At 42.4% G+C, this 16,846-nt stretch overlaps 1 protein-coding gene across 7 annotated transcripts in view; it reads left to right on the top strand.

Moving 5' to 3' along the window:
• Nucleotides 1-8,074, top strand: part of EDIL3 (EGF like repeats and discoidin domains 3) — a 270,263-nt gene extending 262,189 nt beyond the window's left edge. For all 7 annotated transcript variants that reach the window (XM_080573947.1, XM_080573946.1, XM_080573949.1 and 4 more), the window contains one exon: nt 3,988-8,074. In XM_080573947.1, coding sequence (XP_080430073.1) covers nt 3,988-4,137 — 150 coding nt within the window. In that variant the 3' untranslated portion in view covers nt 4,138-8,074. The remainder of the gene's footprint in view (nt 1-3,987) is intronic.
• The last annotated feature ends 8,772 nt before the right edge of the window (nt 8,075-16,846 follow it).

Here is a 16,846-nt window from a genome sequence, read left to right as displayed (position 1 = left end):
CATCTGTTAATTAGCTCTGTGGACGTGCCATAAAAACAGATCTCCAGCCCCACATTTGGAGCAAGCGTTGGTTCTAATAAGTTCCATTTTCACAAGCTATTCTTCTCTAGATAGTTCTTCTAAAAGTATTCTTCATAAAAGATACACGCAGTTTTCTTTTTAAAAGATGAATCAACTTGCATTGTCATAATTTGGATTTGTTGCTTATTGCATAAAACACTTAGTTCTAATGAAAAAATCTCAGTGAGTATTTAAAGGCAAGACAACCAAATTGCTTGTTTGACACAGTTATAAACAAGACTTGTTTAAATTCCAAAAATCTTTTTGCAGAGAATATTATTATGCATTTTCCAGGCTTTTGATCTTTTTTTTTTTCATTAACTGATCATAAAATAAGTTATTATATATTTTCTACTTTTTTATTTTAATAGCAGCTGTAAGAGACTAAGCTACAGAGGAGCTACACATATGTGTGTGGGGTGCGTATGTATAAACTTGGTGAGGCTTCTGAGTAAATGTTTTAGTAAATTACACCTTGTAAGTACGCAAACTGGCATAAATAGACGCGCACACTGTAAAAAAACAAAAACAAAAACAAAAACAAACATTCTGAAACATGATTGCCAAAAATTAGGAGCTTAAACCCACTTTTACAAACACAGGCACCTGGTGAGGTGGCAGCCACTGTTGGGTGAGGCTGAAGCCCTGTCCACACAAGTGGCCCGCCTCCATGAGAGGGAGCATCCTCTAACAGATAACCGGAGGAGAAAAAATCATAATGCCATGATTCTTCCCTAGTGTATCTTCCTAGCCTCCAGCTCTCTTTTACCTATATATTTAACAGCCCTCAGCTGATCTCACCCCTAACAGCTTATCTGGTCTTTACTAATACCTAAAGATTGTGAGAAAGAGTGCCATGGTTTAATTACATGTTTTTTGGAGAACCATGACCTTTAGGTGACTCATTCATTTTATTTCACTGGAAGGGGACAGTGCAATATTGTCTGTGATTGATCTTCTCTGTGCCATTTATGATTTTATAGACATCCATCATACCTCCTTCCAGTCTCAGGAGGCTTAGTCTATGTGATAATATTCAAACAGGCATCCTTCTGTGCTTGTGAATGTCTTGCTGCTTTGCTGTGCTTCGCTTCTGCTAATGAATTTGAGATGAGAGGACCAGATCTGCACCCACACAGAACTCAAAATGGGCATGTGCCCAGGCTTTATGCACTGCCACATCAGTGACTTGCACTTTGCTTTCTGTTCCTTGCTTAATAATTAGCTTGGCTTTGTTTGTTACTGGGCATTTTTTTCATCTGAAAAATTGCATAGAGCTATGTATTAGATCTGCAATATGAGCTTCTTCAGTGCTAATAAACCATTACAGTTTTCAGAGAGGTGTTGTAGAAATGAACTTAGAAAGTGAGGAGTGATCGCTTATGGTATGAGGCTACCAGGTCTTCAAAAGCTTTTAATTGCTTAGTTAGTTCATTTAGTATTGACTGTTTGGCCACAAACAACAGGTAATTAAAGAAATTATATATTTTGGCTACAGAAATAGTTTTTTTCTGCCAATAAGTAGATGAACAGTTTTTATCCTTTGTCCTCCTTGTTGTTATCAAGTTTCTTGACTCCATTAGTGAATTTATGCTGAGGTAAAGTGAAGAATGACAAATAACATACTTTTCCCATAATAAATTTGTCATTAGTCCACAACAAAAAAATCCATACATTTGCTCTTGGAATGTTGTATTTCATGGTGATCACATTTGTGGATGCTGGCAAAGCTCTGCTCACTTTCTGATAAATTTATTTCCCTAAAATCCATGTTCTGACCTGGCACTTTGAGTTAATTTCTTGAGACTGGATCTTGAATTTTGAGGGAAGGTAAATTTCAGATTTGCATAAATTAGCCTCCGAAACAGATGAGTTTGGCTTTAAATGCTAATGACATCATATTTGAGTTTATGTTTTCTTTTCCTGCTCTAAGTAAATAGCATAATCCAACTTTTTCCTTTGTTGCTTGGTTTGCATCAGATATTTTCATTTATTTTGCATAGCTGCATGTGGGTATGGATTTTGCATAGCTGTGTGTGGGGGCTGTAGATGGGTTCTTCTGGTAAACAAAGACGTTTTTTGTTCTAAGCCTTAGTCAAAATGTTATCTCTGAGATAAGTCTTCCATGGGGAAAACAAAAAAAAAGAGAATTTTCCAGTACCTCTGCAGCAAGAATTATTTGTAGCTCTGCATTGCTTATCATCTGGCTTGGTAAAAAAATACCAACAGATATATTGCATGCATGCGCAAGAAATCAAATGAAAATCCTTCTACTTCTAATCTTTCTTTGCTGCAGATTGTACATTGGGGGGTGCCACTCTAATTTTAATAATGAGCTTACTGCCTTTTATTGTATGTTGCATTACAACAAATGAAACTCAAATTCAGAAGCAATCTTAGCCAAGCTCTTGCTGATTTATGTAATCAAGACTGTACTCAGGCAACAAACAATTTTCCTGTCATAAATACATTTTTTTTCCCTTAGACTCGCAGCGCTGTTTTTTCTGTGGTCAGTCTGTCTTGCAGTTTTATCTCTCTCTCTTAACTGCTAGGTACTTGAATGCTCCCAACTCTGTATACTGAGATGCCAGGCGAGCAGGGAAATATATCACTTGTGAAAGAGCAGCACTTGTGGAGTGTACATGTTTTGTTGAAAATGCCAGATTGATAGCCCTTGAGAGAAGCTTAAGGACTAAAATAGTGGTTTAGCCTCTTCTGAATTCAACCTCTGACATTTTTCCTAAGAACTTCCAAGAAAATTGTTATTATGCACTAATTCAGTCATATAAATACTTATGCAGAAGGTTCGTATTCCTTTTCTGCTTGATGCAAATGAAACTCACTCATTTCAAGTTAAAAATCCATCAAATACTGTTTTTGCAAATGGAAAATGAAGCGGCTGACATTTGAAGACACCGAACATTTCCCATATAAACTGAAAATATCTCAGGAGGAAAATGTGATCATTTTGCCAAAAAGAATGCTGTGGCCTTTGAATTTGAATTGTGGCTTTTAGGGGGAAAATCTGTCATTGTTCTAACACAGACAAGAGTTTGGGAACTCACTGATGTATTGGCTAAAACATACTAATGGAAATAATGTCTAAACATGCATTATACTGTGTAAAGATTTTTTTTAATTAAATCACAAACTTTACTGCTTACCGATGCTATTAATTCATGTAGTATTTTTTTTTCAACAGAAGATAGTATCCTTGAGAGTCACTAGCTTTATGATGGCTTATGCAGTTGCATCCAAATTGCATTCGTGAGTGATACAGTAAAAATCCTTCTTAACTTTAATTACTAATGTTATTTCATCCAAAACAATAACAGGATCTCCTGAGATTAACTTGACATGATACAAATGCCAAGTAAAAAGAGGTTTGATTTTGCAAATGTTAATGGTGCTTCAAACCAAGGACTGAATCCTCAGTGTCATGTAGTGAAATTCCCAGGTCTCAGCCATGGCCCCACACAGCCTTTGGTACACATACATGGGGTCCTTTCTCTGCAACCCGCCCCATCAGATTTCAGGGTTCCTCTCTCTCCTGTGGCCCCACTGTGCAGAGTTTCAGGTACTTGGATTGCTTTGTCAACTCCTTGTGGAGCCCACTGATATTATTTCATGGTGGTATTTTTCCAGGTGTTTTAAGAGGATGTTGTTCCCTGTTCTCTGAGAAACGCACTGCGTATACCTTCATTAAGTAGGGATGCAGTTCTGGTTCTGGGCCTGTATTTGTCAGACATCTTATAAAACTCCAACCACTAGGAATGGATGTGGAAAACTGTGCAGAGAGGACCAGCCCTTCCTGAACCCAGCAGGTGTCAGAGGGAGAAGGAACATCTGTCTCGGGGCTCCCCTCGCTCACTCAGCCATCGCTCAGCACTCATGTAGTCACCCATCTTCTCACTGCTTGCCTTCCAGGTGTTCCAGGGAAACTTTGACAACGACACGCACCGTAAGAACGTCATCGACCCCCCGATATACGCCCGGCACATCCGCATCATCCCGTGGTCGTGGTACGGCCGGATCACCCTGCGGTCAGAGCTGCTGGGCTGCACAGAGGAGGACTGACGCGGGGCTCCGCCAGGCCTCACAGCTCTCCACACATCTACCAGTCCCTCCCTAGAAGAAACTGCGCAAAGCCTGTAGGAAGCTGAGTGGGTTTTTCATGACCAAGTGCTCATTTTATGGTAGGCCGCTAACTGTCTTTCGCGAGGAGGTCTAAGCCTGCCCTTTAAATGATCCAATCCGATTTTGTTCTTGAAATCTGTTAGTGTTGTCCCTTTAGCTGTGGAATTATCTTTCTAGCTCTCCTTTAAGTTGTTCTCACTAGTTCAAATGTGTTAGGGAAAAAACAGCAGCATCCTTTTTACAAGGGAAGAGAAATAGTGTGACAAAGCTCATTTGCAGCTTTAGAAACATTGGGCTGACAAGTTCTCCATAAATCATTCTGTCATCTTACTTGCAAAAAGTGATACTGCAGCTTTTAGCAATAAGTTTACTTGGGGATGACTGCATTATAGTAATTGTGCCTATCAAACACTGTCAGTATTTATGACATATATTTTGGAAAATACTCTATGGTACTGTAAAATACAGTACCTGTGATATTACAAGCTACCTTTCATTACTTTCATCTCAACGGCAGAGTCCATGCAACTAGCTAAACCCATTTTCCTTCTCAATTTTGCATGCAGTAGACATAACTAACATCTTTTCTGTTCAGTATCACCTTTAATGTTGTTTTCTCTGAAAGAGGTGACCTGTTTGTATACGGAACAAAATCTGCTATCAGTATGTTACGAAGTTAATGAATTTGCCAAAATGTATTAATTCTGCTTGAGGTGTGCTTTTTCAAGGAGGCTGAGATGAGACTCTGGGGTACCTGCGGTTTCTCATCCTCAGTACTAACAAAGGTACAAGCACATGGCACAGCATAAATCCTGAGCCCCTTGGTGACTTGCCCAGGAGTGAACAACCCTAGATGGAGCTGTGTGCCTGATTAATTCCTTCAGAAACCTCCTGAATTTCTGTGCGGAAGCACACGTGGGGTGAGGGAATTAGATGCTACAAGATGCACAGGAGGAATGACTCCTGACTGCAGGGAAACCTTCTCACTAAGCTCTTCTTATGACCCTGGTCATGTATTTCTTCCCAAGAATGGAGGCAAGAGAAGTCGTAGGAGTTCACCAAAGCTGGGCACTTGGTACCCTTTGCTCCCACCTGTGTCCTTGCAGACGATGAGCCATGAGGAGGCTGATCTTTGTCGTGTTTCATCTGCAGAGATGCTTCATACATACTGTGCTGTTTGAACAACAGGATAGCCAGCAAGGGCCCAGGTGTCATAAACAGGTTTGAGGAGGGAAAACTGAACGGTGAGGGGGCATGGAGGACACCAGTGGTACAGTTAGATATTTGATGTCAGGGCAGACCACTTGGGGCATCAGTGTATGGTGGGGATGGTGGGCATTGCTACACCTGGCTGTAGAATTCGGAAACAGGACAGGTGGGTGGGCTTGGCCGCATGGCCATGGCTCCTTGAAGCAGCTGGTGAGGCAGGGTGGCTGAGCAGCGAGGTGCAAGAAGAGCCTGGGGAAGCATGCTGCAGTCACAGCTCTGGTACCTGTCTGCTGGGCACTCTTGGGCAAGTCACCTCACCCTCGTGCCTCCGTTTCCCAGTGGCAGAGGTAATGATACCAACCTTGTGAGGCACTTCCAGTTCCCTAGGCGCTAGGTTCTCCGTGACTATGCTAGTGTAGCACCAGCGTCTGAAAAAAACCTTGGGACAAGGAGCGAGGGGGCTTTTTGCTACCTGAAATGATGGCACGTGGGGTCACCTTGTTAATTTCATAACATGCTGAAGCGGGGGAAAAAATAATATATATATATATACAGCTGCATGTTTTAGCAAATGTCACTGAACTTATTTTTTGTCACCGTTACATTCTCGCTGAAACCAAAACGCTGAAGTATGAGCCTGGGTCCTGCTTCCCAGACAAACACCCAGCTGGCCCACAGTCTGCAAAGGGCAAAGTTTGCTTTGGAAACAAAACGGTTTGGATTTCAAAATCTGCATTTAATCACACATTCTCCACCACAGACAAAATATATAATCCATTTAACTGTGAAAGACTCTAGATTAGCAGCCAGGAATTTTACATACAAGAATTGGGGATATATTGGTGGCGGTTTTCGGATAGCGTCACTTAAACTGTCACATTTTAACAAACAGAACACCCTGCCTCTCTATAAAATTACTTAATCCTTAAACTGTATTTATACAAGTATTTATTTTATAAGGCTTAGACATTTAAAGACTTCTACAGAAGAGTCTTATAAAGGTGAAAGTATGTGTAAGAAATGTTGAGGTCCTGTGCTACACTGCTAAGTTTGTTCTTTATTTTTTACTTTGTGCTGCATAACAAAAGCCACTAGACTGTTACTGTCTTGTCTGTAACTGTGTTAACAGCATTCCTTAATGATGTATATATGAAGTGGTCTTCAAACATAGTGAGCAATTTTGAAGAGAAAGTCAATCTTGGGGTATTTCTAAAGAGCAAGAAGTTTTCTGAACAATGGAGGACCAGGGCATTCCTACGTTACACACTGCCCATGTTGTGCACATCAGGCACCTCAAAAAAAGAATATTTATATTTTTAGGAAGCACGCAGTATTTAAAGATGTCCAAAACTATTTTTCAGTTCTGGGAGAGCAATTTACCCTTTATTTATTTATGGAACACCATGTAGCCATTTAGCTAGTTGACTGTGTACCCAAAAAGTGGGAGGCATTTCTGAAAATTAGAGTCCCTAGTTCACAAAGTTATTTTAAAGTTGTTTTGTATTTTTTGTTCCCAAGTGATTTTTTTTATGTTCATCTTTTGCAACATCAGTTTTGGCTTTGAGTTAATTTGTCTTGTGTTTGTAATTTGATTGTTCCCACTTATCTGCATATAAAAGTAGTGTTGTCATGATACCTAACACAGTCATTTTGTTTTGCATTAGAGTTGAGTAATTTCATCCTTTCACTCTCTGTCAGCTTCCGTCTGCCAGCAGTCTTCACAATCTGAAGAGAAAGCTCCATACATCGTGATAAGATGCTCTGATAATTTTTCAAAAAATCATATAGATGATGCCCTTACACTTTCAGCCAATGTGCTGGGGCTTTTCCCAATGAGATTGTTTTTAGCTGCCAACAAGCTTTCTTTAAATAGTATTGTGCACCCATAGTACCAAATTGTGCTCCTACTGTCAGCAGTGTAAATCTGAAATAATTCTTGACTTCTGTGTATTTACTTCAGGTTTAACAAAACAGATTTGAGTCAGATATGGTCTGGTGTTACAATTTTTCCCTTTAATTTTATTTTCCTCTCTGTGTGCATGAAAATCATTGACATAAGGGACAAGTGATAAACTAACACAACAGTGAAAGCAATTGTCATCCCCAAAACAGACATGGGTACAGGGAATGTCCCCTTAGGAGGGGATGGAAGAACACTCAGAAATGGTCCTTGACTTCAGTATTAATTGTGACAATGACATTTAACAGGAGTGGAAGTGTTTTCCTAATTAAATTTCACCCTGAACCAGCTAAGTATCTGTAGGCACCTTCCTGCTGCTCTGCAAGGTGCTGCGTTGTTAGCCCGGGAAATCAAGCACTGGTGCAAGGCTCCGTTTTATCTGTGCTAAGGGCTTATTGTGTTAACTAGCTCTGGTCTTGAGGTTGACTTTCTCTTTGGGAATGACTCTATACAAATTAGTGTGGGTTTTGAAGACTAAGGATACTAAATGAGTGTATCTTTACTATACAACAAATATGAACTATAATATTCAGTGCTGGCTTCTGATGTGTCAGTAAGTACAGAAGTGTCTTGGACACAATGACCTTTGCAACCTTTCAAGCTGTGTAATATTCAAATGGTTTTGTATATACTTAAATCATGTAGGATGATGTAAAACCAGTATGACCTTGTCTAGTCTTTAAACTTAACAATAAAACTTTTGAAAAATGAGGCCATTTTTGAAGCACTTATATTACAGTCCCTTGAAGTAGATACAACTTATCTCAGACAAACTGGCAGCAAATGCAGAGCGGAGATAGGAGGTGGCATTTTCCTGGATTCCTTCACAGGGTCTTTGTGGTAGGTAAGTGTGTTTCTGGCAAAATCAACCCTGGTGATCCGCTCCCTTCAATGTGTTCCCTTTGTTCTTCCAGATAAAAAAAAGCAAAGGTTTCAATGAGACTTAGAACATTTTTGTACCTTTGCTGCTGTCTGAATGAGCACCAGAAATGTAAACTGACAATTTCATTTCCTTCGAGTCAGATTCCACGGGATATTTATCAGTCTTTATCCTCTCTTCTGCACTCCTGCTTAGGCAAATTAATTTCCATAAAGATAAACAGTGTCTGTGGTGCAGCCCTGCTGTGAGACTTCCAGAGGGGCTGCCAGCACAGGGCCGGTGCTTGCTCACACCCACGCTTCTCGTTCATGCACCTTGCTCTGCAGCCTGCTTCCCAGTATTTCTTGCAAACCTGGCCCTGTTAATAACCTCTACAGAAGATCTGCTGCAACACTTGGGAGTGGACCAAGACAGTTGTATCTGAAGGGCCAAGCAGTGTTTGAACACAAAATGTTTTCAAAACTTGGGAAGCGTAGTATGATTTACTATGTCTTATTAATTTCTGAGGAAGAATTAAAGTGGTGCACAGAAAAGCTATTCACTCCCAATTTTAAACAATGAGATTTAAAAAAAAACTTTCAAGTTTTGTGTACTTATGAAAGTTGGAGCTTCGGTGGTTTACTCCCTGCTCTGCTGGAATAAGCTCACAGAGGTACATGCTTTACTTTCAATCCCCTTTCAACTTCTGTCCTTCACCAGAAGTTGTCTCTTAAGAGATAAAATCAGTCCATGTGTGTGCGCAGACAGTTGGTCTGTCGGCCAGATGTGCAGTCTGAACATTAACAGTGTGCCATATTTCAACACAAAAGTCCCAGAACTGATGTTGTGATTTTTTCCTGGTTGCGTATCTCTACCAGACCTAAAAATGAGAACAATATAATGGCGCATATAAAGAGTTGATAATATCTTTTGATGAATGGTGGCTGAGTATTAGCACTTCAATCATAAATTTCTGAAAATACACATCTTGAATCTTCCTGACTTTTAATTATAAATTGCAACTCTTTCATGAAACACAAGGCCTGCTCCTGAAGAAATGAAAAGTGATTTTTCCTCTCATTCTTCATAATGTATTTCCCCAGGAACTTTAATGAAGACACTGAAGGAAAATAATTAGTAATTCTCTTCAGAATAGCAGTTATTTATCAGTGTCCATCCCCCCAAACCTGTTGCTAATGAGCTGGAGAGATTAACATGCATATCAACACTGTACATCATTATGAAATATGTAGTCCCTGATACTTCTGTGATAAATACAATGAGACTTACTTTGTGCCTTCTTTTCAAACAGCAAGTTAATCTGTTCACTTAGTGATCAATGAGCAACCTCTGATTGCTTAGCCTTATAAAATAAATAAGGACAACACAGGAGATAATTGCATTGATGCAAACTATTTTCTTTTTTTTAAAAAAATGCATAATTTTCTTTAATTGAAATTTCCAATGCAGAAGACTCCGTTAGGTTAATAATATAAAAGAGGCAGGCAGATTTAATCCTGGTATGAGCCTTTGTTGCCTAGCTTTACATCTGCATTGATCACGCGTTATCTTTTGATGATACATGTCAGTACCAGCATTTAGGGAGCTGTAAATGTAGATTTAAATGCATCTGGACATAAGAACATGGAAACATGTCTTGGTCTCACAGCTTAACTTTAACTGAGTGTAGCATTGTATAAGTACATGTTGTTAGCAAAACTAATTGTGTTTAGATATAGATATAGTATATATCAACTCAGAAGTAGGCTCTATGTCTCGTACCTGTGGGATGTATGGGAAGCATGAATAACCCAGTGAAATACAGGTGGGGCAGAAGGAACGGCGAGAGCTGTCAGAGCACACAGCTTGTTCGTCGTGATAATGTTTCTGAGGCTGCTTTCTCACTGATTTACACGCTAATGCATCATGGTTATCTGAGGCTGTACATCAGATGATAGGTCAGTAGACACGTTTCTGATGGCGGCATGACCAGATGAAGGAAATCAGCCCTAAGAATGTGGTAGGAAAGGTCACTAAACATTTGCATCAGACTGGAAAATAAATAGCAGACAAAAATGAACAACATCCTGAAATATATTGGTTTTCTGGGGCACTGCAAGAGGTCAGTAGGAGCTGTAGAGAAATGTATTATATTGCCATGACCACAATAAATACAATTAAGTATTCAGACTGTTGGGCATAAAATACAGGCAATATATTGAAACTGGGTCAAAAGCCTCTTAAAAAGTGATACAGCATGTTCTTAAGAAAATGTCAGCCAATATGGTTTGTGCACTACATACCATGGACCTCGGTACTGGGTCAGGCTGGGATTGGAGCTACCTTTCATTGCAGCAGCCCGTATGGTGTTTTATTCTGCACTGGTGGCTACAGCAGAGCTAACAGCACCACAGCATTTCAGCTGCTGTCTGTGCCCAGCGAGTAGGCGAGGTGCTGGGCAGGGACACAGCCAGGACAGCTGGCCTAAGCTGTCCATCCCATACCCCCTGCCATATAATATCATGCTCAGCAGCACCAACAGCAGGGAGGAGGCCTGGGGTGGAGGTGGGCATCAGTCTACCTGGGGAGGTGGTGAATGACTGCATCACTTGGGTGGTTCTGGTTTTTGTTTCACCTCTTTCTTCACTCTTCAAACTCTTTATATCTCAGCCAACAAGCTTTCTCACTTTTGCTCTTCCTGCTTTCTTCTTTGTCTTGCTGGTGGAAGGGCACGACCAAGAGACACACGTGATGACCAGTGTCAACACACCACAACTTTACACACATAACATAAATCATATCTGGGGTCCAGAATGATGGATTTTATAGAAAATATTTTGTCTGAGTCTTCTTTCCTTAGATTTTACATATATCCTAATTTTCCCTTGAAAGGTGATGCCTTTGCAATTTCTGAATTGGAGAAATTCTGTTCCTACTTGCAACTCATGTGTAATATACTTGCCTCGTGGCTTCGTTGGAGGAGGCACTGATGGAGAACTTTTGAATAAGCTATTAAAGCATGGATTGCTTCTGTTGAGTGTGTTTTATATGTATTTGTATATATATATATGGATTTTCTGCAGGCCAGTGTCATGCAGTTTGCTTTAAGTAGGCATGGAAATAGAAAGAACAAAGAGGAAGCAGAAGGGTGATTACACTTTTCATGTTGGAGCACTACATGTAGTTCTCTTTAATATTTATAGATCTGGCCAAATATATCCAGTATACATCAAGAGATTCATTAGAGAACTTAAGAGTTAGTTTTGTTTCTAGTCAACCTTTTGATGTGGGTAAGATCAGTGATTTTTCCAGTACATTGCCATTTCACTCACTGTTTTCTCCCATTTCTAGCAGAACAGACTGAAGAATTTATTGTATGGAAAACATACATCTTCCCATTAGGTCCTGTTTCTGGTTTTCCAGGATTTGTGAGCATTGTGTAAATCTGATAATAATTTCCTGTTCTGTACACATCCAGTACAATTCTGTCTCTTTCTCTCTTTCTCTCTCTCTGTCTAAATGGAAATAAGAAACAGGACTAGTGGCATTGCCTACAATACGACCTTTGCATCCAGGTCTATATATTTTTTCTAGAACTTTAAATATCCTGAAACTGACACATGAATGTTCTACATTCTGCTTTAGTCTTAATTTGGCATGGAGCAACCTTCATCACGGGGATGTCTCCCATGAAAACCTAACCCATATTGCCTGGGCTTATGCACAGATAAGATATACGTACAGCTCCCAGTACCTATTTCCCTCACAGTACTGATGTGGGAAATGGACAAGCAGCACCAGGTCGGTACCACTAAGGTTGAAAAATGCACTGTCTATGGACTGAAGACGAGAGCTGTGTTCACAAATGCTGCCACTGAGACCCACCTTGCACAGGGGGGACAAGGTCTCCTCTATGGGCATGGGGAGCAGAAAAACTACCAGGGAGAAAGGGGAACTGCTGGCTGGTGAGATTAGACCAGAATGAGGAAATAATCTGAGAAAGGATAAAGGGGAGGCCTGTGTGAGGAGGTCACTGTGTCCACACGGATGAGATCATACACCAGGGCAGCTACTGTATATGAAACACATTGAACTTGCAGGGCACTGTACTTGGCATGTCTCCAAAATTCATTGATTTTTTTTAGGCTACCCCTCGGACAGGCACCTGTGAACCAGATACGTTCCTGATTCTGTAGCTGTCAGTTTACACCAGCTGTAGCTCCAGACCTGCCTATTCAGCCGTGTGATCTGTCCTGTTTTTATAATTTTCTTGCTCTTCACATTTTAGGACCAGCATTTCAAGGGCACGTGGTGCATGTCATTCCTGCTAAATGACAGGCACGTCAAAGGACATTTAGGCAGTATACGTCTTTGGCTAAAATCTTGTTAGCTTTAAATACGTAAGCAAATATAATGGGCTAAAGCTGATGTGAAAACATGCCGATAAATTAGTTTCCCCAGTAGACATTCCAAGGACCTTATTCACTGCAACTGGCAGAAAACTCAAGTACCATGGCAAGGAATTAAATTCATCAGCCTAACCTAGCTGTCCATCTTCTGCGTGCTGATACAATTTTCTTCCATGTAAGAGAAATAAGCAGAGTTTGGGGCAGGGTTGGTGTTTGTGGGTATTTTATCTGTGTTCCTGGTTTGTTTAGCCATGTTTTCCTCACATGGGAACAGGCAGCGTTACTTGAAAGGCAGAAGCACTACTTCGTTTTAATACCTTTTATTTTTACTTCCTTTTACTGAATGATTTGCAAGTATTTTACTAAAAGCACTGTCACTGCCCAGTGACCAGGGAAGTAGGAAGGGTTTTTTTTCTCTTCACAAAGATGCTCCATTTCAGATAGGAGTGAGAGTGACTTCCAGAAGAGTCTGACCGAATATTTATACAATGCACACACAGAGCAAACCACACACCACTCCCGTTGGCTGCTCCACCTCCCCACTCCTTTCCAGTTTCTGTGCTGTAACAGAAAGCGTTGTTTAGCTGTGGGAGTGAGACCATCTACTCACAAACGGCTTTTCATGCTCAGCTGCAACGGCCACATTCCCCAGATATTTCTGGGAGCCTAAAACCAGACTTCCAAATGGGGCAGCCCAGGAGCTGGGTGTGATGTGGTACAGGAGCGTCTGCCTGGCCCCACTGATGGCACGCAAGGGCTACACCTGTAAACACAGAGTGGGTAGCAGGAATGGCTCGGTAAACACGTCTTGTCATGGTATAAAACGGTTTAGGTATTTTTAAACATTTAGTGATCTTTTCCCTGGCCTCTACCACAAACATTCCTATGGCCTGCAAAAAAAATGCATTTGTGGTTAATTTTTTCTCCACTGGGTTGCGTTCCGTTCAGATTAACGTCTGCAATGTATTTAGACAGCCTGCATGAACTAGTGCATTCCCAAAGCCAGACAAAGGTCTGCTACAAGTCTGGTCTACCATCATTGTACCAAATGGAAGGGATGCTCGAGATACCTTGGATGCTTGCAGCCAAGTAAATAGTCCTATACACCATGAATTCAAGCAACCTCTTCCCAGAAATCAGAACTTAATTTTAAGTTAAAGGAGAGTGAGTTGTGCCAATTGTATTCCAGTATGGCCAGTAAAGTGCTTCCCGATAGGCTGCATGCTCCTTTCAGACTCCCAGGCAGCAGCTCAGTATTACCAGGGCTCAAATGAGCCTTACTTGATAGCTCTCACAAGTCACTCTGAAGTCCTCTTGCACTGTGATGTGAGAAATCTCTGGTTTATTGGGGCTGAAAACTCAGCATATCAGAGGGATAGAAGGGGAATTGGCCGCTCTCCATCTGAACATGCCCCTCAGCACACCTGTGACTTTGTGCCTTCCAGTCTCGAAGACATCTTCTGAACGCGATCTGTCTCTGAATGTTACCCTTAATTAAATTGAAAGACTAATTCACATGGCACAGTTTGGCTAAAATGATTTCAAATGTCAACGTTGACTTACAGGAAGCTTATCTGTTTCACGAGGGTTTCCTCTTCACCTTTTTTCATCTTGAGACAATCTGATTGCATGCAGTGGAACTATTTACTTTGAGAATAGGAAAGACCATGCCTGTGAATACTAACTAATCCTCAGCCTTTATTAAACTGAAGTTTATATGGAGGGAAGAATAAGGGGGGGGGGGGGGGGGTGCAGAAAAAAAAAGAGAAGAAAGCAGTGTCTGAAAATGCAAGTCAGAATCTGAGAAAGATTTGCACAGGCAGGAGGAACAAAGCTTTCAGAGGGTCTGCTTGGGAGTGTCATCCCTGTACTAAGTGTGGCAGGGCATTGCATGCACGTGTGTGTCTGCCACAGACCACAGTTGTGGCACAGGTTGGGATGGGGCTGCTATGCAGACCGCAGTGTGCAGAAACAGCTGCATGATTGGCACCTTTGTCTTTGCCTTCACAATAGCCTTTTTCTATTCCTACAACATTAAACTCTCTTAACTGATTATGCAGGATCTCAGCCTGCCACATGATCCTGTTACCTTCAGGCGTAATTGCAAATGAGACAAGAAATCTCAGCTGTACTGTTCCTTATAATGGCATTCATTATTTGTCCGATGTTAATTATTCCTTGCAGCTGACAAGAAGCACAAAGTCCAAAGAGTTAATTTTCAGTATAATGAAAAATCAGTACATGCTAATATGCTCCTTGTTCCTTCCCTTATTTACCCAGGAAAGCATTGTTTTGTTTTGTCCTGTGAATACTTAAAAGGCAGGCACTGAGTAAAAGATGAGAAAAGGCACAGAGAGCCAACCCAGGAGCACCTGCCACAAACTGGGCACAGAGAAAGCAGTTGTGGGGCAGAAACTCCGTAAGTTTCCCTTCTGTGTCCTGATGGCCTGTGCCCTCCTGCTGCAGCACAGCCCCCTGATGCACTTGCGGGTGTGCAACTGAGCCGACAGACGTTGGGGAGGATGGATGGACTGTCCTACACCTCCCCAGTGGCATGGAGACAGGGGAGAGTGAAATCAGCCCTGCAGGCAGGCAGTCCCCCTCTCGATAGGCAGTGGGATGAGGGCTGCGCCCTGGTGACACTGGGGAGCCACAGGGGAAAAACTTCGGGGCTGACCACAAAGGTGATGCTCTGAGTGGGGTCTGTCAGAGGAGGAGGAAGAGCAACCCGTGGGTTATTCCTTCAGTGCACTGTGGTTCTGCACACACCTGGGTGAAGAGTGCAGTCCATCACCTAAAACTCACCTGGTCCTGCAGTACAGCCAAGCCTGCATTTTACACATCTATGGGTGTCTGTTATGCCCAGACTTCACAAAGAATCTCTCAAAGGCAACAATATCCAGCCTTTCTCTACTTGCATGTTATTTAGCTCAGGATTTTTTCCAGACTTAGGAGTGCCTCAAAGACGTATAGCTCTTTTTCCACAAGCCTCTGTCTGCAGTGGTCTCAGTTCTGTGTTTGCCTAAGGGTGCAGCTGTTTGTTTTGCCCTGTTTTGCTCTCTGCTACAGGACATGCATATTACCAGGACCATTCAGGTCTGCTCTACACAAGCATTTCAGTGCCAGTTCAGGAAGGCCTTGCAACTTCATGCCTGTTCAAGTCCCACTAACTTAAATAGGACTGTGTGGTGCCCTCCCATGCAGTATGTGCTGAAGTGCTTTGGTACACTGTGGTCACTAAAAATTGTTTGTTGATCTCAATCCAAGCAAGTGTGAAGTGAAGAAGGGGAATCACTTCATATCATCACACCTCCCACAGTGCGGCCTCCCCTGGAGCACTGTGTGCAGCCGTGGGCTCCCCAACCTACAGCGGGTGTTAAGGCCCCTGGAAGCACCCAGAGGAGGGCAGCAAGCCCGGCCCAAGGGCCGGACGGCCGTGCTGTGAGGAGAGGCTGAGGACACTGGGGCTGCCCAGCCTGGAGAAGAGGAGGCCCAGAGGCGGCCTCACTGCTCCCGGCAGCTCCCTGAGGAGGGAAGCGCAGAGGCAGGTGCCGGCCCCTGCTCCCTGGGAGCTGCTGGCAGGGCACACGGGAACGGCACAGAGCTGCGCCAGGGGAGGGCCCGGCTGGGCATCGGGAAGCATTTCTGTACCCTGAGGGGGGCCAGACACCGCAACAGGCTTCCTAGCGAGGTGCTGGGTGCCCCGAGCCTGTCGGTGTCCAAGGGGCATTTGGACAATGCCCTCAGTACTGTGCTTTGACTTCTGGTCAGCCCTGAACTGGTCAGGTAGTCGGACTGGATGATCTCTGAAGATCCAGTCCAACAGAAATATATTTCTCCTCTCCCGTCCCCCCTCTCCTCTCCTTTCCCCTCCCCTCCCCTCCCCTCCCCTCCCCTCCCCTCCCCTCCCCTCTCCTCTCCCCTCCCCTCCCCTCCCCTCCTCTCCTCTCCCCTCCCCTCCCCTCCCCTCCTCTCCTCTCCCTGTATTACTTCCTGAGAACACTGCCTAGAACTAATTCAACATCAAAACACACCAATAAAAAAGTAAAAGCAGAATTAATTCAGATCTTCCAAGTACTTTCAGTGATGCAGCTTTACATTTATGAATTCTAAAATTTGGTGGTCAAATATTATGCAGGTAGCTGACACTACTCATGGGATCAATACAGTTTTGTGGAATGCCATATGATGTCTGAGGATACGTCTTTCTCA

The sequence above is a fragment of the Anser brachyrhynchus genome (genome assembly GCF_964034855.1).
Source record: "Anser brachyrhynchus genome assembly, chromosome: Z".
NCBI classification, from domain to species: Eukaryota; Metazoa; Chordata; class Aves; order Anseriformes; family Anatidae; genus Anser; species Anser brachyrhynchus.
Note: the sequence above shows the minus strand (reverse complement) of the source record. Positions and strands in the feature narration are given on the sequence as shown.